The sequence below is a fragment of the Ciconia boyciana genome, chromosome 7 (assembly GCF_034638445.1).
Source record: "Ciconia boyciana chromosome 7, ASM3463844v1, whole genome shotgun sequence".
NCBI classification, from domain to species: Eukaryota; Metazoa; Chordata; class Aves; order Ciconiiformes; family Ciconiidae; genus Ciconia; species Ciconia boyciana.
Window position 1 is genome coordinate 6,325,439 of NC_132940.1, and position 20,159 is coordinate 6,345,597.

A 20,159-nucleotide genomic window follows, 5' to 3' on the forward strand; every position below is an offset into this window, starting at 1 on the left:
CATGTGCAAAAAGTCCCCGTGCAAGAAGCTGCTTCCCAGCAGGCACAGACAATCTGGGAGGTGAGGAGAGCTACACCAGTAAGTCCAGCTCTCCCCAAGCATCCAGGCAAACCCAGCCGGTGGCCTCACCTGGCTGCCCGTGTCCCCGGGGAGCGCCTGCAGCCCTATGCTGGCAGCTCTGGTCCCCGAGGGCTGCAGGGATGGTGGCAGCCCTTGCCATGGCACCCAGCATCGCGGTTCCCCAGGGAACGTCCCCTCCCGGGAGCAGACAGGGCCGACAAACAGCAGGGTCGAGGCAGGGAGCCTGGTTGTAACAGAGGCTCCCAGCCTGGCTAAAGCAACATATTCAGGGCTTGATCCAACCGATTACCAGGCTTTCACAGGGACAAATTATCTCTAAACTGCTAAAAAATACAGTCTTAAAGCAACAACCCAACCTGCCAATCCCACTTTGGGCAATAAAATGATGCTCTCGGTGCTTGTGTCCTCTGTGGTGCTGTATTTGCTGCATCCGTGAGCACTGGCAGGTCTGGGCAAGGCGATCCACATCCATGATCTTCGCAGGGGAGGCTTGCCGGCCCCCTTCACACCCATGGCGTTTTGGACAAGAGCAAGCCAGGCCTGAGGAAGCCGGTTCCCTGGCGCTGGGCTGCTGTTTGGTGCAGAAAGCGGGGTTAGCTGCCCCGTCCCAGCCATGCCGCCCGCTCCCGTTGCAGGCTGGATGGGATCCTGCTGAGCCAGGGCAGCGAGGAGCAGAAGAGGCTGCCCGCCTTCAACAGGACCCTGGCGCTGCTCCGACAAGTCATCAAGTCCTCCAATGCTCAGTACAGAGGTAGGAGAAATTGATTATTTCAGCAGGAGGGGGACCCCAAACCCATCTGTGTAAAAACCCACCTCTGGTCCCTACGCACACCTCACTCATGGTGTAATGCATCCAGCACTGATGGATGCTGTACGTACCTACATCCAAGGTAGCCCTGAACCTCAGATGATGATATGCATTCTTCTGATTGAATTAATTACTGTATTTTTATCAGCGTTGTTTATTTTCAAAAGTGTTGCCTGCTCAGGAGGAGCTGTCTGAAAGCACCCGAGGGTTACCTGGGAGCGCCCGCACCTTGAGTAGCTGCCAGGGGGCAGGGGATGTGCGGTAATTTTATATCCCCCAGTAACTTCCCGAGGGGTGAATCTAAGGCAAGCCCTGCAACTACCGCTTCACTGGGCATAAAAATATTGTCCTGCAGTCGTGCAGTTACAGTAACACCACTGGAGGGAATGAAAGTAGTCGGGAAAGTTAGCCAGCCACGTGTGTAAGCCAGTGCTGTGGGCTCATGGACCGACAAGCTGTGCAAGAACATGTCCAGGGTCGGTCGGGATGTGCTGCCCCTCTGTGCCGAGACCCCAGGCCCAAACTGCAAATCCTCCGCAAGATGGAGAGAGGTTCGGCCACTGAATGACTTGGCCTCTCACCTGCCCTGACTTCTCTTCCCGAGCCGTGGCCTGGTGCAACCTGGGGATGCTGCTGGAAAGGAAAGAAACATTTTCCACCACGCCGATGGGGATCCAGGACTGTGGCTTCTCTGAGACTGACCCCCTCGATTGCTTTAGCAAGGTGCTATGTCCAGCGCTGCTGTGCCAGGGACTGATTCAAGGCAGCTGCCATCGCCTGCTTGGTCCTTCATTCATCTTCCCCCCATCCTCAGCATTTTTCCTCGTGGAAATCCCCCAGGGCAAAGAGGGGAGGCCCCAGACGGGAGCCGAGACCCTCGGTCCCGCCACATGCAAGGCACACCCCTCTCAGGCCACGCGTTTGGCTCCGATGGTGTAAATCAGCCCCTGGCAAAGCAGCAGGCGAGCAGTTCGGTGAAAGGCTGCAGGGAGAGCAGTACTTTTATTAGATTCCCCCAGCACAGCTGGAAAAAATAAAAAGCACAGACATGCTTTCAGGCACATAACCCCCGAGCTTAGCCCCGCATTCAGTCCTGTCTCCTGATTTAATAAGAGATATCAGCTTTCCCGGCAGACCGCGTCTCTTGTATAGCCTTAAACCCTCCCGTTTAAAGCACCGCCCCGGCGAATCAATCCAAGATGGTTTTGTCGCTTTGATCAGCACAGCAGGCAATAAGCCACTGACGGAAACATGTTTCACTTCTGTGGCTTAAACAGGCGATAGAAACAGTGAAAGACAACCCTCCCGTCCCGAACCGCCTGGTGAAAACCTTCCACTTCCCTGGGCAAGCAGGAGATGGCCAAAGGGATATGCAATATGGCACTGGGTGTCCTGTGGGACCGCAGCTCAGCTGGCAGGCATACCGCACCCGGGCACAGGTAAGTCCTCGTCGGGGCCAGCACAGCGTGCTGGGTGTCTGAGGGGTGAGCAGGTCCCCTTCCCGCAGTGACCTGTCCTGCTCCTCCAGCCTCCGAGACAGCCACGGCGCTTCTCCCAGACAGCGTTTGCATTGCTTGTTTGAGTGTGGCGAGAAACACGCAGGGAGAAGTAATTGCCTGACGAAACCAGTGAGGGCTGGTGTGGGAGCGAAGTTGCTACTTGGCAGCCAGGAAACCTGGGCCAGGTCCTGGCTCCAGCACTGAGCTGCTGAGGGACTTCCCCAGGTCCCTCTGGGCAATGTTTAACAGGACGCTGAGCCACCTCACAGAACCGGCTCGACTATTTAATGACTTTAATGCTCCTAAATCACTCAGGAGCATCAAAAATGTGCTCTTTAATCCCTTGATTTTGCTCATTTCCAGCCCCCTGTAAACAGGAGTGCACATTAGTGAGCATTTCCCATTATAGAAGAATCATGAAGATTTCTTCAAATCCCATTTTTAAATAAAAGAAGAACTCATTCTTACTTCCCTACATTTAAACAGGATTATTTAACTCCTCATAAAATACGGCTCAGTGAAGTGAAATCTCCTCCTCTAGTGGAGTACTTCAATATGAGCTTACAACTGCTCTTCAGAGATGTTTAACTTCCTTTGAGCTAGAGGCAGGAGGCTGAAAAGTGCAGCATGGAGGTGGTCACTGGGTGCTGGGTGGTGTCTGTCTGTCTGCCAGGTTTGACTGAGAAAGCTGAAATGACATAAGAAAAAGGCTTTTGATTTCTCAGCCCTTCTTCAAGCACACTCCTATGGCCAAGTGGTTCAACCTCTGAACAGGTCAGGGCACGCTGCCCGCATGTGTGAGCCTGGAAGGGGGGGCAGATGCGCTACTTGCTTTCAAGGTCCCCATGATCACCAAATTTACAGCCCAGGTCAACAGGGTGAGCAGCATCTCAGGGGCTTGCACCACCTTTCCTGGTACTGCTAACCATGGGGTCACGCTTTGGACACTGAGGTGCTGGTGCTGGGCAAGCTGGCCCGGCTCTCTGGTGTAGCTTGGCACGGCCAAGGAGCTGAACTGGCGCGTGCTAGTGGTTTGTATTCACATCATTTCGTCATCCATCCTGCAACTGGGCACTGAGCCAAGCTGAGGAGTTTCCTCTGGTCTCCAGATCCACATGAAGGTGTACCTACAAGATCTGGAACGTGCCAAGATGGGAGAGGGCCCAGTGCCTGACAGAAGGAAGCTGATGCATGCTAAAAATGACCTCGAAAGGGTCGTCAAGGTTTGTGCATGCCTGAGGTCAAACCTGGGCATGGGCCAGGTGAGGATGGGCACACCATACCTGAGATCCTGGGGAGCTCCTTGCAGCGTGCCCAGGTTTTCATTAACTCTCAGCCCTAAAGTTAGACCACAAAAGCTGGCCCTTGGCTGCCTCTCCCTCCTGTTGGGTTCGGCTCTAGTTAGGTGTGAGGGAGGTGGTGAGGTGCAGCAGGGCTGAAGGCAGGAACAGAGAACGGTGAGATTGCTACGGTTAACATCAGCCTTAGCTGGGAGGGAATTCAGAGAGCTTACAGGAGTTAAGAGCCACCTGCAGCCAGGCAGTGGGAGACATTAGACACGAGGATGGGAGCAGGACTCCAGCCCCGCGTGTACACGATGGACGTGGTGCTGAGAGCAGGTCAGCCACGCTCCATTACTCCCTCCCCAGAGCCGGATGGGGAGTGTCATCCTCAGAGGCAGCCGTTGGTCTCTGTTTTCTCCTGGCAGCCCCATTTTGTCCTGCCCCCACCCCCCCGTTTACTATTTTTTACTATTACATGAGCATAGACGCCGTGCAAGAACAGTTCCTGGTGGATGAAATGGCACTGATCGGCACCTTGGCATTCCCGGACAAAGCCATGGAGTTTGACCTGGGCGATACCATACCCGAACTGCAGCTCTTCAGGGGCAAATGCCTGCAGCTTAAAAGCCAGGAAACACTCGCCATCGAGTGCTTCAAGCACATCGAACTGGACGATGCGGGCTCCACTGAGAGCTTGCGGTGCCTCCTGGAGCCGCTGCTCCTACTCTTTGGTCAGAAGAAGCTGAAGAGGGAAATGCTGATGCAGGAGGTGGAGCAGTGGGTTAAGAAGGCCGAGGAGAAATTCCCACGGCAGCGCCTGCAGCGGGAGCTGAGGGTGGTCTGCCGCAACGGCGCGCTGGAGGTGATCCGGCTCTCCAAAGCCATGACCGCCCAGGGGAGGATGGTGCCGGTGCAGCTGCTGGTTGAGACAACGAAGGTCGATTCTTCCACGGGCGCGAGGAACGAGCGGTCACCGTCCCTCCGAGGCATCAGGGGTGGCAGCAGGTCCTGCAGAGCGGCTGCCTCTCTCGTGAGCTGTCAGGACCCTCTCAGTTCTCTAAAACCTCGTTAATTAAAAAAGCAATAGACAAATCCCGTGTGGCGTTAGCCCTGTAAGAGCCCTGTTGTGGCTCCGCTGTCCCTGGCACTGGTGGCCACCCACCGCCATCCCCCGCCCGTGGATGGCTGCCTGCTGAGGTCCCTCCAAACCTCCAGCTCCCGCCCTGGGCAGGCGGCAGAGAGCCGGGGGTGTCCCCCCTCAGCCACGTCCCCAGCGCCAGGGCGGCAGAGCTGTGAGGCGAGGCGGTCCCGCTCCCGCCCTTGCTGCGGGGGCTGTTGGGTCTCGATGACACCCGAGCTGGGGCTGTCACGCCCCCTCCCCGGCCCAGCCCGCACCAGCTGCTGTGCCCCCCCCGAGGATGTCACACGGCCCGGCCACGGGAGCTCGGCACAGCCGCGGGGGTGCTGCGGCCCACGGCGGGTGGGAGGCGGCAACGAGATCCCGCGGGGTCACCCCTGGGCGGACCTCCTGCTGCGGGCCGCGCTGCCCGCCCGGCAGGTGGCGCCCGTCGCCCCGCCGCCGCCATGCCGGCGGAACCATAGAGTTCCGGCCTCCTCCGCCCGCCCCGCCAACTTCCGGTTTCCAGCCGCTTGCGGGTGAGCTCCCCCCACGTGACGGAGGCTGCGGTTCCCATTGGTTGTGTCGGCGGGGCGGGGCGGGCGGTGGTCCCGGCGGGCTGCGCGCGGCAGGGGCGGGTGCCTGTCTGCGCGTGCGGGCGGGTGTGCGCGGGCGCGCGGGTGTGCGCGGGCGCGGCTGCGCGTCCCGGTGCCCGAGGGGACGGGGGGCGGCCCGGCCCTGCAGCCGCCGCTGGGCCCCGCTCCGCCGCCGCTCTCCCTCCGCGGGCTCGGCCCTCCGCGGGCTCGGCCCTCCGCGGGCTCGGCCCTCCGCGGCAGCGCCATGGAGGCCTTGCTGAGGAGGTGGCGGCTCCCGGCGCTGAGCGCCCGGCGGCGCGGCTGCAGGGCTCGGCACGGCGCCCCGGGCAGGGCTCGGCGGCGGCTGCTGCTCTCGCAGGTTTTCCAGCCCCTCAACCTGCAGGCGGGCGGCGAGGCGGGGTGGGACGGCAGGGCCGGGTGGGACGGCAGGGCCGGGGAGCCCACCTGCCGCAGCCAGAAGCTGATGCTGCAAGGGGGGCTTATCCACCCCTCCAGCCCCGGCTGCTACTACTACATGCCGCCCACCGTCCGCGCCATGGAGAAGCTCGTCAAGGCGATGGACGAGGAGATGCAGGCCGTGGGAGGGCAGAAGTTGAACATGCCGAGCCTGAGCTCGGCGGAGCTCTGGTGTGCCAGCGGCCGCTGGGACCAGATGGGGCCGGAGCTCTTCCGGCTGGTGGACCGGCACGGCAAGGGCTACTGCCTGGGCCCCACGCACGAGGAGGCGGTCACGGAGCTGGTGGCTGCTCAGAGCAACCTGTCCTACAAGCAGCTCCCGCTGCGCCTCTACCAGGTAACCAGGAAGTTTCGGGATGAGCCCAAGCCCCGCTTCGGCTTGCTGCGCAGCCGGGAGTTTTACATGAAGGACATGTACACCTTTGACGCTTCCGAAGAGGCGGCTCGGCAGACCTACGACCTGGTGTGCAACGCCTACCACAGCCTCTTCGAACGCCTGGGCCTTCCCGTCGTCAAAGTGCGGGCGGCCACGGGCAGCATCGGCGGCACCGTGTCCCACGAGTTCCAGCTCCCAGCAGATGTCGGCGAGGACAGGCTGGTGGTGTGCCCTGACGGACATTTTGCGGCCAACGTGGAAACGCTAAACGGGGAGCAAACGTCTTGCCCCACGTGCGGAGAAAAACTTACGCAGACCAGAGGGGTCGAAGTGGGCCACACGTTTTATCTGGGCACCAAGTATTCCTCCGTCTCCAACGCCGTCTTCTGCTCCCGCGAGAACAAACCCCAGCTGGCAGAAATGGGTTGCTACGGCCTGGGCGTCACTCGCATCCTGGCGGCCTCCATCGAGGTGCTCTCTACGGAGGACAGCATCCGTTGGCCGAGCCTCATCGCGCCCTACCAGCTCTGCTTCGTTCCCCCCAAGAGAGGCAGCAAGGAGGAGGAGGAGGGAGCCGCGCTGCTGGAGCGGCTGTACGACGACCTCACCGAAGCGCTGCCCCACCTCGCCGACGACTCGGTGCTGGATGACAGGACGCAGCTGACCATTGGCAAAAGGCTAAAGGACGCCAACAAGCTGGGCTATCCCTACGTGGTCATAGCCGGTAAGAGGGTTTGCGAGGACCCCCCGGTCTTCGAGGTCTGGAATCAGAATACCGGCGAGGTTTTGTTCCTCACCAAGGAAGGTGTCACTGAGCTGCTGAGTAAAGTGCAAGTCCCTTAAACTCCCTGTCTCTGAATCTCTCATTTTGCTGCATTAAGTTTATCTGAACAGCCCTGGTTCCTTTTCAAGGACGTGCATGTTGTCGGCAATGGCTCTGGGTGACCGGAGCCGAATCCAGCTCGCGTCAGAGCCGGCCACAGTGTCTTGCGACCACGCCGGGTGCTGGGGTTGAGCTGGGGTCAGCCCACGTTCTCCCATGAGACCAGGGGAGTTTCTCCCTCTGGCTACAGGCCCCCGTGAGCTGCTTTTACCAGCGCATGTAGCGTTGTGTGGCTCTGAGGGTGCTGGCAGGGTCAGCCCCGTGCTGCCCGGCCACAGCAGACAGGCTGGTGATGGCCTCTGTCGAGCGCACGCAACAGCGGAGGCTGCAGGAGGGGGGACAGGAGGGCTTCCCTTGCCCTTCTCAGGTGCTGAGTTCTCGGCACGAGGGATTTTAACAGAGAGAGGAAGGAAGGCAGGCGCCTTTCCTCCGTTTGCGTCTTCTCCTTGGAGACGCCCAGGTTCTGTGAAGGTGGAGGTTAATTAAAGCAAAATGGTGAACTCTAGAGCCTTGTTCACCTTGAAAATGCCACAGCGCTGCAAATCTGCAGGAATTAAGGTGCAGAATGGTGTCAGGCATCCGCACCCCGGTCCTGCAAGTCAGTCCAGCTGGTGAGACGCCTGGATCTGCCAGGCTTGGGTGGTGACGGTGTGGTTTCGGGGATGCGGCCTCAGGGTGGTAAAAAATCTTTGCAAAAAAATTAACAAGGAAACGTGAAATTTGGAGCCTGCAAAGCCTGGGGGTAAAAACGTCCAGGCCATGTTGTTGGTTATAGGCTGTAAGTAACCCTGTCCCGCAGGGTGGTGGCATCCCACTTGTAGGTGCCCGCTGCAGTGTGGGGCTTGCCACGCCGGGCCCCGGGGCTCCTGTGAGGAACAGCTTGCCGCCATCCCAGCCGCACCGACTGGTGCTGTCGCCCCATGAGCCACCGTGTGGCTTTGCTATCCTGCCCTGGACGGGGAGCTCTTTGGAGGGAGTTGCCTTCCCCCGTGCCGCAGCTCCTGGCTCTGGGATCTAGAGATCAGCAGCAACAACGGTGCCGCTCTCGTGCAGGGCTTTGTGGTGGAGACCCATGCTCCCGGACCTGCGGGGGTCACCTAGTCCTTCTGTCCTTCTCCTTGGCCCAGCCAGGATCAGCTCCACCTGCCATCTCCAGCGGAGATGCCACCTAAACGGGCTGCTGAAAGTGGGCTTGAGGCCGGGAGGGCCGGGCCTGAGGGCGCTGGGGCCGGGCCTGAGGCGAGGGGCCGGGCCTGAGGCGAGGGGCCGGGCCTGAGGCGAGGGGCCGGGCCTGAGGGCGCTGGGGCCGGGCCTGAGGCGCGGGGGCGGTCGGAAGAAGCGGGGCGGGCCAGGCGGCAGCATGGCGGAGGCCGGCTCGGGCGGCGGCGCGGCGCGGTACCGGGGTGCTCTCCACCCCGATACCTGGGAGCAGGTGAGGCGGGGGGCGTGCGGGGCCGGGCCGAGCCGAGCTGAGCTGAGCTGGGCTGGGCTGGGCTGGGCGGGGCTGAGCTGAGCTGAGGGACGGTGTGTGTCCGCCCGCAGGAGCTGGAGGCCATCCCCATGTTCATGAAGCGGTGCCCGGCCGAGATCGACGCGGCGCGGCAGCCCGAGCTGGCCTGTCTGCAGTCCCTCCTCTTCGACGAGGAGCAGGACCCCGCAGGTGGGCAGCCGGGGGGCTCTGCCGGTCTGCCCCGGCCGGGGGAGAGCGCTTGGGGCACCCGTGGGGCGGTGGGGTGCTGCACCCCCCGCTCAGGCCCTGTCCCCCCTCCCTTCCCTTCCCCTGCAGAGCTGGCCAGGATGTACAAAAACGAAGGGAACGAGTACTTCAGGGAGAGGGACTACAGGAGAGCTGTCGTCGCCTACAGCGAGGGGCTGAAAAAGAAATGCGAGGACCCAGAGCTGAAGGCCGTGCTGCACACAAACCGAGGGGCCGCACAGTTTTACCTGGGTAAGGAGACGTGTACCATTCTGCCTCGGACAGGGCTGGGAAGGCGGCTCTGCGGTCCAGAGTTGCTTTTCCATCCCCCTTTTGGGTTTTCTTTTTCTTTACTTTTTTTTTGTGGTACAACATACTAGTTTGTTCATGAGAAGAAGACCCTGAAGACCTGGCTCGCTTCAGAGCACGGCTGTGTGCAGGGTTTGTGCTTTGTTCATTGCAGCTATTACCTGCTGCTCGAGTCTTGGCTCCCGGAGAGGGAAAAACCAGTGGGTTTTGGTGCGGAACAGATTCACAGGGTGATTGGAAATACAGGGGGATGCCCGGCCCTCAAAAATTTGTTGAAGCAACACATTCTATCACTCTTGCCTGGCCATGTCCTCCTCAAGCTACCACCTATCCTACCAAGAGCGTCTGCGCAGCAGGGAGGGTGTTCTTGGCCGTTTAATGCTGTTGTGTGTTGCGGCTGGGAGGTGGTTTGCTCACAGTCATGTTACTTGCCTCCCACCTGAGTGATTGATTCCTGTCCTTTTGCTTCTTGCTCTTCATTTGCTCCTTCTTCCTCCTCTCGCCTCACACTCATTGTAGAAACAGCGAATTACAGAGTCTCCACGTAAGCTATTTTGTCACCTTGGGATCAGCTTGAATTTTAAATATAAATGAAACGTTCTGAGCAGTTTTGCTTGCTTTATAGGTAACTACCGTTCTGCTCTCAATGATGCCATCCAAGCAAAAAAGCTAAAGCCCACTCATCTCAAAGCAATCATAAGAGGTAAGAGTTAAAGAACGTGTTACTGCTTGGAGCGCAAGGAACATCGCTTCAAAACAGTTTTGCACGTGTTAGTTTTACTTACTATGCTGTTATTGTTACAAGCCCTGGAACAGACTGTTGTAAGATGTTGCTTTGTTTCGCTGCATGTTTCTGTGCCTTAAATAACATGTTTATAAACCTTAAATTACTGTGAGTGTGCATCATACTTTGTTTCCAGACAGCATTAGTTTCAGAAAAGTAAAGTGGTTACTGTACGAGACTTTTTCCTCTTCTTTTGTTATTGCTGTTTCTCCCCAAAACAGAGCTCTGCGTTCTGCTTTGGATTTTCAGTCAAAACACTATCTGCTCTTTGCTCTTCAGCTTCTGTATCTGTCAGTGAGGCATTGGACCTGGTTCTGTAAAGCACAGCATAATTCTTCCTGTTTTCCACAATACTGGTTTTTGGGGTTTGGTTTTTTTTCCCTCCCCAGCATTTCTCACTCCATGGAAATGGCTACTTTAGTTTTCCTTATGAGACAAATACTGATATGTTAACTATAATGATAAAATCTTGCTTGTAACAGACACTTCTAGCATCATTCTGTTGATTTCTGTCACTGGATGAGCAAATGATACAAGAACTGCTGAAATATTTTAGATTTTCTTCTCAGCTGAATAGACCTGCCAGAAGTCTACGATTGAACACAACCACGCAGACAATAGCGTGCGCTGCTGTATATGCCACTTGAAAGCACTAGGGCTAATGCTGTCTTTATAACCACCACTTTGCGTAGTAGTTGTATACTGACTCCCATACTAGAAACTTAAAATCTTAATCCTTCCAGGAGCTCTCTGTCACATGGAGCTAAAGAATTTCTCTGAAGCAATAGCATGGTGTGAGGAGGGCTTGCGAATAGATTCAAAAGAGAAAAAGCTTGTGGAAATGAGAGCTAAAGCTGACAAATTAAAGGTAAATATTAAGGCAGCGTCTACAATGCTTGTCGCCTACTCTGTGTCAAGAAGCACTTTGGGATCCTTGGTTGAAGTGTGCTCCGTACATGTTTCTGTGTAGTATAATATCCCCAAACAGAATTGAGTGGTGGTTCCGTGTAGTGCGTGTTGTTGAGATGTGTAGGGGAAGGAGCTGGAGGGGACCCTTCTGGAGATCTGAACTGATTTCTCCACTCATTGGCAGGGTAGCTCAGTGATGGTCATTGACTTGCTGTGTGTGACCATGGTGCAACCTTTTCTTACATGTAGCGAGCTGAGGAGCGGGATGCAAGGAAAGCAAAGGTGATGGAGAAGAAAAAGCAGTCTGAAAAGGAAATTTTGCTTGCAGCAATAAAGGTGGGTCAATGAGGGCGGTTTGGTTTTGTGTGGTTTGGGGGTTTTTTTGGTTGGTTGGTTGGGGTTTTTTTAAGAGCTCTCTTGTGTGTGTCTCAGAGCTTGTTCTCGTACACAGACTTCTGAGGGCTAGAGCCAAAAAATTGCGTTAAAACCATGATTCTCCTTATCTGCAAGGCTCTAGCCCCAGCTCCCAGGTTTCCATATTTCAGGTAACAACTAGTGCAAAATACAAACCCAGTGTTAGGAGATGGACTGAGCATCCAAGAGAGTGCTCTGGCTGCTGGGCTGCAGCATCACACTGGCCCAACGAACCTTGCTTTCGTTGCTGCTGATGGGTATTACTTCGGTGGAAGGGTGGAAGATAACCATCCAGTAGGGTGGAGGAGAGAATCAATCCTGGATCCTCTCCTTCCTCAGGAAATGTTTGGGCTATGTAAAATGTTTTGGGCTATTACGGAAATCCTATCTCCTCTTCTGCAGTTGTCTTCCAAAGAAAAGAGTGAGCTTTCTTCAGTTTTCTGAAAGAGTGGATGTTCTCGGGAGCTGGTGCATGTTGTTGCACCCTGAAGTTATGCCTGCCAGGTCCCAAAGGACAGGATTTCAGATGCATCCCTTTCCCCATGTTTTCTCAGGCTCTTCTCTCAGCATGTGGGCTCCTCTGGATTCCCACCTCTCCTCATCCATTTTATGAGGAGTCTGGGTGTCTGGCTGAGGTTCTGGATGCTACTGGGAAGACCAGTCACCTGAGTCTCATACTGTAGGAAGGCTTTTGATGGCATGTTTAAGAGCTGACTCGTTAGTAAGAATGACACAATTTGTCCTTTCACTGACTGCTAATTTTTTGCTCTTATTCTCCCCACCCTACCTGTTTGGTTTTTGGGTGGGGTTTGGTGTTTTTTTTTCCTTCCTCCCCTCCAGGAAAGAAATATCAAGCTGGTTCTTGAGCCTTCAAATGAAGAAGAGGAAATATCAGATGGCCTGGCTGAAATATCCTTAGATGGGTTCCACTCTGACAATGCCACGGGGGCAAAGGTGCACTTGGATGCTGATGGCAACCTGAACTGGCCTGTCCTCTTTCTGTACCCTGAGCACGAGCAAACAGACTTCATTGCGGCTTTTCATGAGAACTCCCGGTAAATGCGCTGTCAGCAGCGTTCTTGCATAAAGGAGATGTTTGAGTAGATGAGAACAGACAGCAAGTGAAACACTGCCATGCTAATGAAGTCGTTCCAGATTTCTAATCTCATAGCTGACCCTGCTTCTGAGCAGGAGGTTGCACTAGATGACCTCCTGAGGTCCTTCCCAACCTGAATTATTCTATGATTTGTGAATGCTGCTTTAAAATATGAGGGCCAAAATCTCGACGTTACGTACATTTACAGCGTGATTAAAGGGGCTTGCAGTGCAAGCTTAGACCAGTGGCCAGTAATACCAGTGACCCATCCGCATGCATGGATTTTAGAGGTTCATTAAGGTGCTACTTCGAAGCCGTCCAAATATGGGGTCTTGGAAAGAGGATTAACCTTAAAAATTATAAAAAGCTTCCAAAAGGACCCTCTCCTAACCACCAGTGACCCCATAGTTTTCCTTAGGGCTTACAGCAGGCCTGACTGAAGTGCTGCAGACCTTTCAGACTATAAGCAAGTGACTGGCAAGGTGGGAATTCCACTTTTCTTGATGTTAACTTCAATTTCTGATCTTGCAATGTTAAACAAATTTGGAATTTGTAACTTTTTTTTAGGGGGAGATACATTTTCCTCAGATCTACTAATAAGTTTAGGACTCAAAATTACAGTGCAAGCAGATCAGTAAAGTTGTGGTTCCTATACAGTAGTGTTCACTACACCTTTTCACGACCAAAGGAAATGAAAATGGGTTCTTGGAATAAATTGTCCGCCAGCACTCCTGAAGTACCAAAATAAACAAGCCTCTGACACACATGCGTATTCTGAGCACCCTGATCTGATGAAGCATGGTGCTGGTGGGACCATGTAGAAGGAAAATCAGTTTTACACAAAATGCGGGGTGTTTATTTTGACATCTTTTTCACTGTGAAAATGAAAAGTTAAAAATAATTTGCTGTTGTGCTGCTCAAGTTTGGAACCAACAGCATGAGTTACAACAGGGCTTTGGTCTCATTGGGAGAGCAATGGGGAAGGGAAGGAACTATTAGTGATCTAAACTTACTTTCAAGTCTATTGTCTAATTTGCTAATGTATTTTTACCGTCATTCAAATGCAACTGTACAAATTATTGAAGCTGAATGCTTTAGCTAAGCTAACCAAGTGTATTTTGGCTTTTAGGTTTATTGATCATTTAATGGTGATGTTTGCTGAGTTACCTCCGTGGGATTTAGAAAGAAAATACCTTCCCAGCAATCTTGAGGTGAGAAGTTTGACTTTCCTTCTATTTCAGGGTTGTTGTCTTGTGGGTTGTTTTTTTTTTTCTGGAGTGAAACTGAGCAACTTTGAGTGTATGAAAGCAATGGCATCCTTACCTATTTACCATACATGGATGTGAAATAAGGATTTGGACAACTACATGTGTTTATTAACTCAAACATTTTCCAGATGTGCTGATATGGACACAGAATTCATGAATGAAAAAGTTATTTTGTCTTCCGCTTACGTTGTATTTGATAGAAGGTATTTATAGGTATTGCTTAGATTCCCATCTTTGTAACGATAATTAAGATTTAGACCATCAAGCTGGTGGGCTGCCAGTTTTTTGCGTTGTTGTGAAGTTGCTTAATACAAATGAGAAAATATTTTAAAAAAAGGTTATTTTCAGATCTAACTGGTGGTGCTTAAACACTTAATCCCATCAAGACAATATGTCTCTATTAAGACTTTAGTACACGTGGGATGCGAGTTGGTTGTGGCTATGGCAGGTTTGGAGAATTTTTCAGAAATTGTACATAGAAGGATACAGATGTTTATTTTTCATTTTCCACTTCAGTGTCACATGTGCCAGGCAACAGCACAGCCTTTGGTGCAGTGAGCAGACAGATCCAAAAGGACAGTGGCTGTGTACTTTACCAGGTTAAAAACTGAGATTATAGCTCTGTGTGCGTGTACAGTCTTAAGGCACAGTTGCTGGATTCGAATCTCTTAAATCTACTCTGTTTTGTTCAAATATCTTTAAACCGGCTCAGTTTAGCTCACACTACTGCTGCATTTGACCTGTTAAAAAGCAGCCTGTAGATTTGGATTGATTCTCTGTAAAGCACGGGAACAGCCAGTGTATTTTGCCTTCCCGCGGCCACTGCCATAAGAAGGTAAGCTGGTTTATACAGGGAAGACTTGGAATTTACACAAACCAGTTTCCACATTGCTGAAGTTAGCATCCGACACAGTCAGTTCAAGGTACAGAAGTTTAATAAACCTCTAGTCGATATATGGTGCGCTGTTACTGGACTTTCAACAGCTTAGTAGTTTGCCTTCGTGTATTGTAACTATTTAACAACCCTCCCAAATTTTTTCAGCTCTATTTTGAAGATGAAGAAAGAGCAGAAATGTACAAGCTGAACCCAGAACACACATTGCTACAAGTGCTGCAGCACCAAAGGTGAGGCTGTACCTGTTCATGTCCAGAGAGAGAATGAAGGCAAAAAGTACGAGTTTTGGGCTTTAAGTGCAGTTTTGTTCTCTGATTTAATAATTCTAATTCTTGGCATCTCTACGTGGGGAAGGTGTAAAGCAGTGGGACTGTATGGATTTTGTCCCTGGATTTAGCGACTTACGTATTTTTTTTTCCCCAAAAAAAAAATTAATGACTCTTTCCAGGACTGGATGGAGTTGGGAAGGGGAGTTGGGCTACACAGAAGCAGCAGCACAAAAGAGCTGTTTCAGATTCCATCTACACAAAGCTACTTTAAAAAAAAAATTAAAAGCAGCAGCATATAAAGAGAGCATGTTGAAGGTTAACAATGCTCTCACTGTTGATAATGCTGCTTGAGCAGCCCCCAACACAGCATGCAGCACAGTTTCATTCTGAAACTGACTTTAAAGTGTTACGCAGTTATTTAGAGAGAAGAATTTGCTGTTTGTGAAGCCAAAAAAAGTGATTGTAAAGCCTGTGCTATTAACTTGCACCATGTTGTAGCTAGCTGGAGAAAGCCTGCTGCACGGCGCTAGCGGCTTGGTTTGTCACAGTGGGAGCAGAGCTCTAGGTCCACTGCTGCCGGCTGTGCCTGACCTGTCACTCCATAAAACTCAGCAGCATGCATAAGCCCTCAGATTTCAGGCTGTAAGGGCAGTTGCAGAAGAAACCTCCTTCCAGAGGGAGAATAGCAGCCATTTTAATTAGAAGTAGCTGTTGGGAGAAGAGTTGATTCATAGAACACTCCTCCTCAGATGTGTGTAGCCCTGGCTACGAAAGGCTCTGCTAATCAGCAAAAAAGCTTGTCATTGGCCTTGCGGAGGTCAGTCTTTATTGAGCTGGTCGGAAGTCACTCACTTTGCGTGACACTTGGCCAGCTACAAGGAAGCCAAAGGACTCCTTTTAATCTTTGCAGGTATTTTGTAAAGGCTGGGACTCCAACAGTTTTGGCATTTGTAAAGCGTTCTCCTTTCTCTAAGGAGTACTTCTCTGGCAAGAAGGTGCATCGACTATAACGAGCACGAATGAAACGAGGAATCCTGTGCGAGAGGCTGCTGTTTGTTATCCCAGCTACAGACCGCAAACTTCTGCTTGAACAAAAACACCTTGCACACTTCAGGGGAGAAATAATCTTGGCACACAGGGAAGCTTCCAGGAAAGCAGCATAAGAGAATGCAGGGTTTACAAGAGGGGATTATTTGTTTAAAAAGAAATCCAGCTGGCTTGCAGAAGGTCTCCTCTGTGATAGGCTGCATGTGGTTTTGAAATAAACCTGAAGCGGTGCCAAACACTAGCTGCAGTTGAAGCAACAGCAGCTGGGAATGTACTTACCTGTGAAAAATCACTGATTTCCTTGGAGGTGGGCTGTAGTTGCTGGGGTTTAACAGCAGTGGTCTGGGGAGATACCTGCCTGTTTGCAGCAGGATGGATGCGGTCAGATTCCTGCCTGGGATTAAGCAGCTGCTGCTTGTTCACCGCTTGGCTCTGCTGCTGGCCAGGGTAAAGCAGAGCTCTTTGTTCGGAGCAGTGTGTTTTACTGACCCTTTTGCTACCGTACTGATTGTCTTGTATAACCTAGAAATAAACGTGTCTATTTTAAGTAGACTGACTTCTGCCTAATAAATGAGACAATAATTTTTCTCACCTCATGAAATACTACAAGAGAATGACAAACAGCAATTCTAAACCCAAGCATAACAACCTTATCCATTACGCTAAGCGGTAAAGCCAACGTACAGGGTCTTCTGCGCTTCTGTATTAGCTTTCAGCATTTAATTAAAAGTAATTCTAAATCTCTCATTTCTCTCTCTTCCGCAATCTCTCTGTAACTGCAGAAATACACTGCAGTTTTAGACACAGCTAGTGCACGGGGCATTAAAAAGCTGTTCAGCCATAAACACTTTTGCTTAGGTCATGGAGGATTTTTCTCACTCCAGAGCTGCATTCAGGCAGCTCTACAGAAAGCATTTCCATCTCGCTATTCCTAAGTTTCTGCACCATCCACAAATACAGTTAAAAGTATCTCCATCTCAGGACGCTGGAATTTAATCTCCAAAGCTTAGAGTTACGTTACAACAAGGCAGGAGGATGGCTCCCTTTTCCCAGAGCGGTGGTTCTGGCCGGCCAGCCCTCGCCTTGCGGTGTCCTGCTCTCACAGGGCAGAGAGATGGGCAGCCAAGTAGTACAAGCTCAAGCCGTTGCACGCGATGCCGCAGAGGTTGCAGAGGGAGGACAGAGCGCGGTAGAGGGTGAGCTGGCCCGAGAGCTGCCTGTAGCTGGGGTTGGAGGCACGCAGCTGCCTGCAGGACTTGCTGGTAAAGAGCCCGACCTCCTGGCCGAGGCCGTGGCTGCGCTCAATGCGGTGCATGTCTGCCACGATGTCGGAGGTGACCTGCCCGAACCACTGCGTGTTCAGCACAGAAGCCGCGACGCAAACGAAGAAGACAATGATCTGCAGGGGAGCAACACCCACCGTGAACGTCTCGCACACGTGGTGCATTAAATTTCTCCCCCAGCCCCTCTTACACCCAAGGCTCGCTGCGATCTGGACGCTAACTGGTTTCTTTTAACCAGAGCCATGTGTGGACCTCGTCATCGTTTGCAAACCAGCCTCAGTGGAGAGAGCGGAGCGGGACCCTGCAAAGGAAGGGATTTGAGCTACGGCCAGCTTGCGTCTCAAAGCGGGAGGCTACCTGGGTTGTTTGTTCGTCGCTGAGCAGCTCGCTGGGGTGGTACATGGCGAACAGGGTCAGGTTGAGGAAGGCACAAGCGGAGCTGATGTGGAAGTAGTAGGGGAAGAGCTCCTGCTGGATCAAGCCGTAGGTGTGCCGAGGGAGGCGGCTGCCCATCACGAACCCTGCAAGGGAGCAGAGCGGGTAGGTCCTGGGGCGAAGCCCCCTCCCCTGGGCCTCCCCCCGGGCAGAGAGCCACGGCGGTGTGCACGGACCGCAACCTACCAGCCACGAAGGTCACCCAGATCTGCATTCCCCAGGAGGTGGAGAGGAAAACCAGGTGCAGCAGTTTGACAGTGTTGGAGGGCTCCGTGTCAGTCGGCATGGTTTCCTGGCTGGGAATGGATCCCTCCATGTCGGCCAAGCTGCCCCTAACTCAGCGCTGAGCTGCCGTTACTGCCGTCACCTAGCTGGATCCAGCAAATGCAGTTCAGCTTCACGAACCCGCTTATTTGGGAAGAGCTTTAGAGCTGGCACAGCCCCTACCCGGCCCCACCACCATGCACCTGACTGGGCTGCAAACCCAGGTCTCAGACCCCTTATATCTTAGGGGCCGGGCACTGCGTCAGCACCCGGTAACGGGCCGTTTCGGGTGGACTTTCGGCAAAGTCCAGTCAAAGCCCCATCTGACCCCTGGCAGCAGGAACAAGCAGAAAGTCAATAACAGGGGAAAAGGAAAAGCCCTGACAAATACGCCTGCCCATGCTGTGGCCATCAAAGAGGCCTCTTGGCCAGGGAAAAGTCCCCCTGTCTAAAAACAGAAACAGCTTCTGCACACTTTAACCAAAACACCCGGGGCTCGAAGAAGCAGGGCTGGCTCCTGGGCTCACCCCACTGCCCCAGACCCCACGCTGGCTCAGGCATGAGAGCACGGGCAGCGGCGGGGGGAAGGAGGCTTTGAAGGAGCTGCCTGCTCGGCTACAAGGAGTGCTTTGGAAATTAATTAAAACAAAGCTTCTGGGAGCAGCCCATCAATTCTGCCGCCTGCTTTATTCCTCCTCCTCCCCTTGGCTGGCTGCCTCGGGGCATGAATTACAGCGGGGATAGCCTTGAGAGAGACACTGCCATCTAATTACATCCCGTTCCCCCTGCAAAAATAGATAAATATACACTGTGTTTTTATATATCAATTCCTATGTATTTATTTAGGCATCTGTGAAATCAGGTCCTTGAAACCTTCTCGTGATGGTACCGTCACATACTGGAGAAGGCACTCGGATCCCACCTGGAGTGCTGGCCTGTAAATCCCCAGCTGGCCTCTTCTTTGCCGAGAGCTTCTTGGCATTTCTGGGATGCTTCCCCGCTCCGTTCTCCGGCAGCCTCGTCCCCTGCACGATGGCAGGGGCCCGGGGAAGGCAGCCGTGCTCCTTTGGTGGGGCTTTGTTCCCTGCATCAAGGCAGCGATGGGTGCTGCGGGCAGCTGGCATGGAGTCCTCTCACTCCTGGGGTCCCAGATTCGCTTTTCCGAATCGCTCGCCTCCGTGCAGGAATTAGCAGCCGAGAACGGCCGGGCAGCTGGGTGCTTTCATGCAAAGAAGCGGCAGCCGGGAGGGTTGTTCAGAGCAGGGGGTAACACCCTGCAGGGATTTATTTTTTTTAAGGGAAAAAGAAAAATAGCGATTGATTGCTAAATCGGGCCCAGAGCAGTGCCTTTGGTGGGGAGGGCAAATAGGAGGCTCTGGGAAAGGCCGGTAAGGGCCTCCCAACAGGCTCCAGCGCGCCGGCCAGCAGGTCCCTCGTCCCCGGGAGGTGGCTGCAGGAGGAAGCAGATGGAGATGGGTGCTCCAAGCCACCCAGTCCTGCTGTCCACGCTCCCCCGTGCCTGAGGCCAGCAGACGCTGCAGGGCTGCAGTTTTTCCCCACCTGCACAGAAACCACAAGACGCTTCACACTGTTGCAGCTCTCTCTCATGCCCCCACGTCGCTCCCGCTCCATCACCCTCCACCCCCAGGGACCCAGCCAGGCCGGGGCGAGGGCTGACCCTGGCCTCACAGCAGGAAAAAGCACAATACTTAAAGAGAAGGGGAGGTCAGTTAAAGTTTAATGTTCAGGCGAATACATCATTCCCTGCACTTAATCAAGCAGCAGCAATTTCTAACGATAAGTAGAAAGGATGGCTCACATGCCGGTGATAAAGAGGCAGGATTGCTCCGAGTTTCGGGAGATAAGAGGGCTCTATAAAAATTGAATGTTTTGTACCACGTTCAGCTTGAGATGGCTTTATCTTGTGGCGATAGCGCAGCAGGGGGAGGTCGGGGCAGCGCCGTGCCAGGCCTTGCACGGAGATGTTTATGATCTGAGATATGGCAGAGATTAGGAGCTTATGGCCGCGGCCGTCTCCAGGGGTGGGAGCCACTGGCCGGCGCCCGCAGGAGAGGGGCAAGGCAGCTCCTTCTGCTTATAAACCGGGTGGGGAGCTTGGGTGGCAGAGCACCTTCCTAGGGACTGGGTGTTGCGAAAACACCCGGGGTGCCTGGAAAAGACCCTGTGCTCATTTCTGGTACCCCACAGCCTCATCTTACCCCGAGCACAGCATCACCGTTGCTTGCTCAGGGTTAAGCTCCACAAAACCCTTGCTCAGGGTTAAGGCACGGGGCTTTTCTAGCAAAGGCGAGGGCACGGCTGCTGCCCTGGGGCCGCATTAAACCTGCCGTGCCGCAGCTCTGTGTGCCCAAGGGGCTCATTCCCTTCCCA

At 53.6% G+C, this 20,159-nt stretch overlaps 4 protein-coding genes across 5 annotated transcripts; 3 read left to right on the forward strand and 1 right to left on the reverse strand.

Moving 5' to 3' along the window:
• The first annotated feature begins 1 nt into the window (after nucleotide 1).
• Nucleotides 2-5,331, forward strand: TTC22 (tetratricopeptide repeat domain 22). Its single transcript, XM_072867070.1, is given in 9 exon segments — nucleotides 2-60; nucleotides 717-832; nucleotides 1,494-1,612; nucleotides 2,167-2,229; nucleotides 2,231-2,282; nucleotides 2,285-2,328; nucleotides 3,498-3,651; nucleotides 4,136-4,666; nucleotides 5,060-5,331. Coding segments are annotated over 9 exon segments (1,410 nt in total).
• Nucleotides 5,332-5,409: 78 nt separating this feature from the next.
• PARS2 (prolyl-tRNA synthetase 2, mitochondrial) lies at nucleotides 5,410-7,059 on the forward strand. The gene has a single exon (XM_072868285.1). The coding sequence runs from the start codon at nucleotides 5,629-5,631 to the stop codon at nucleotides 7,057-7,059; it is 1,431 nt and encodes a 476-aa protein (XP_072724386.1). The 5' UTR covers nucleotides 5,410-5,628.
• A 1,374-nt stretch (nucleotides 7,060-8,433) lies between these two features.
• On the forward strand, nucleotides 8,434-16,447 carry TTC4 (tetratricopeptide repeat domain 4). Of its 2 annotated transcripts, none has more exons than XM_072868282.1 (10): nucleotides 8,434-8,531; nucleotides 8,642-8,759; nucleotides 8,886-9,047; nucleotides 9,730-9,807; nucleotides 10,632-10,756; nucleotides 11,047-11,133; nucleotides 12,052-12,266; nucleotides 13,437-13,518; nucleotides 14,618-14,700; nucleotides 15,714-16,447. In XM_072868282.1, the coding sequence occupies exons 1-10, from the start codon at nucleotides 8,460-8,462 to the stop codon at nucleotides 15,760-15,762; spliced, it is 1,071 nt and encodes a 356-aa protein (XP_072724383.1). In that variant the 5' UTR covers nucleotides 8,434-8,459; the 3' UTR covers nucleotides 15,763-16,447. The 2 variants fall into 2 exon arrangements, with proteins under 2 accessions (XP_072724383.1, XP_072724382.1); XM_072868281.1 differs by having other exon boundaries at nucleotides 15,650-16,445.
• Nucleotides 16,448-16,885: 438 nt separating this feature from the next.
• TMEM205 (transmembrane protein 205) lies at nucleotides 16,886-17,820 on the reverse strand. The gene is made up of 3 exons (XM_072869012.1): nucleotides 17,691-17,820; nucleotides 17,427-17,590; nucleotides 16,886-17,185 (listed from the first exon to the last, which is right to left on the reverse strand). The coding sequence occupies exons 1-3, from the start codon at nucleotides 17,818-17,820 to the stop codon at nucleotides 16,886-16,888; spliced, it is 594 nt and encodes a 197-aa protein (XP_072725113.1).
• Nucleotides 17,821-20,159: the final 2,339 nt, after the last annotated feature.

Excerpts from the sequence above, each read along its gene's own strand:
- PARS2 (XM_072868285.1), top strand. The coding sequence starts at position 5,629 with ATGGAGGCCTTGCTGAGGAGGTGGCGGCTCCCGGCGCTGAGCGCCCGG.
- TTC4 (XM_072868281.1), top strand. The coding sequence starts at position 8,460 with ATGGCGGAGGCCGGCTCGGGCGGCGGCGCGGCGCGGTACCGGGGTGCT. Across the intron at positions 9,808-10,631 it reads TCTCAAAGCAATCATAAGAG|GAGCTCTCTGTCACATGGAG; the intron begins GTAAGAGTTAAA and ends TAATCCTTCCAG. Across the intron at positions 14,701-15,649 it reads CAAGTGCTGCAGCACCAAAG|GTATTTTGTAAAGGCTGGGA; the intron begins GTGAGGCTGTAC and ends TAATCTTTGCAG.
- TMEM205 (XM_072869012.1), bottom strand. The coding sequence starts at position 17,820 with ATGGAGGGATCCATTCCCAGCCAGGAAACCATGCCGACTGACACGGAG. Across the intron at positions 17,591-17,690 it reads CTGGGTGACCTTCGTGGCTG|GGTTCGTGATGGGCAGCCGC; the intron begins GTAGGTTGCGGT and ends GCTCCCTTGCAG. Across the intron at positions 17,186-17,426 it reads GCGACGAACAAACAACCCAG|ATCATTGTCTTCTTCGTTTG; the intron begins GTAGCCTCCCGC and ends GCTCCCCTGCAG.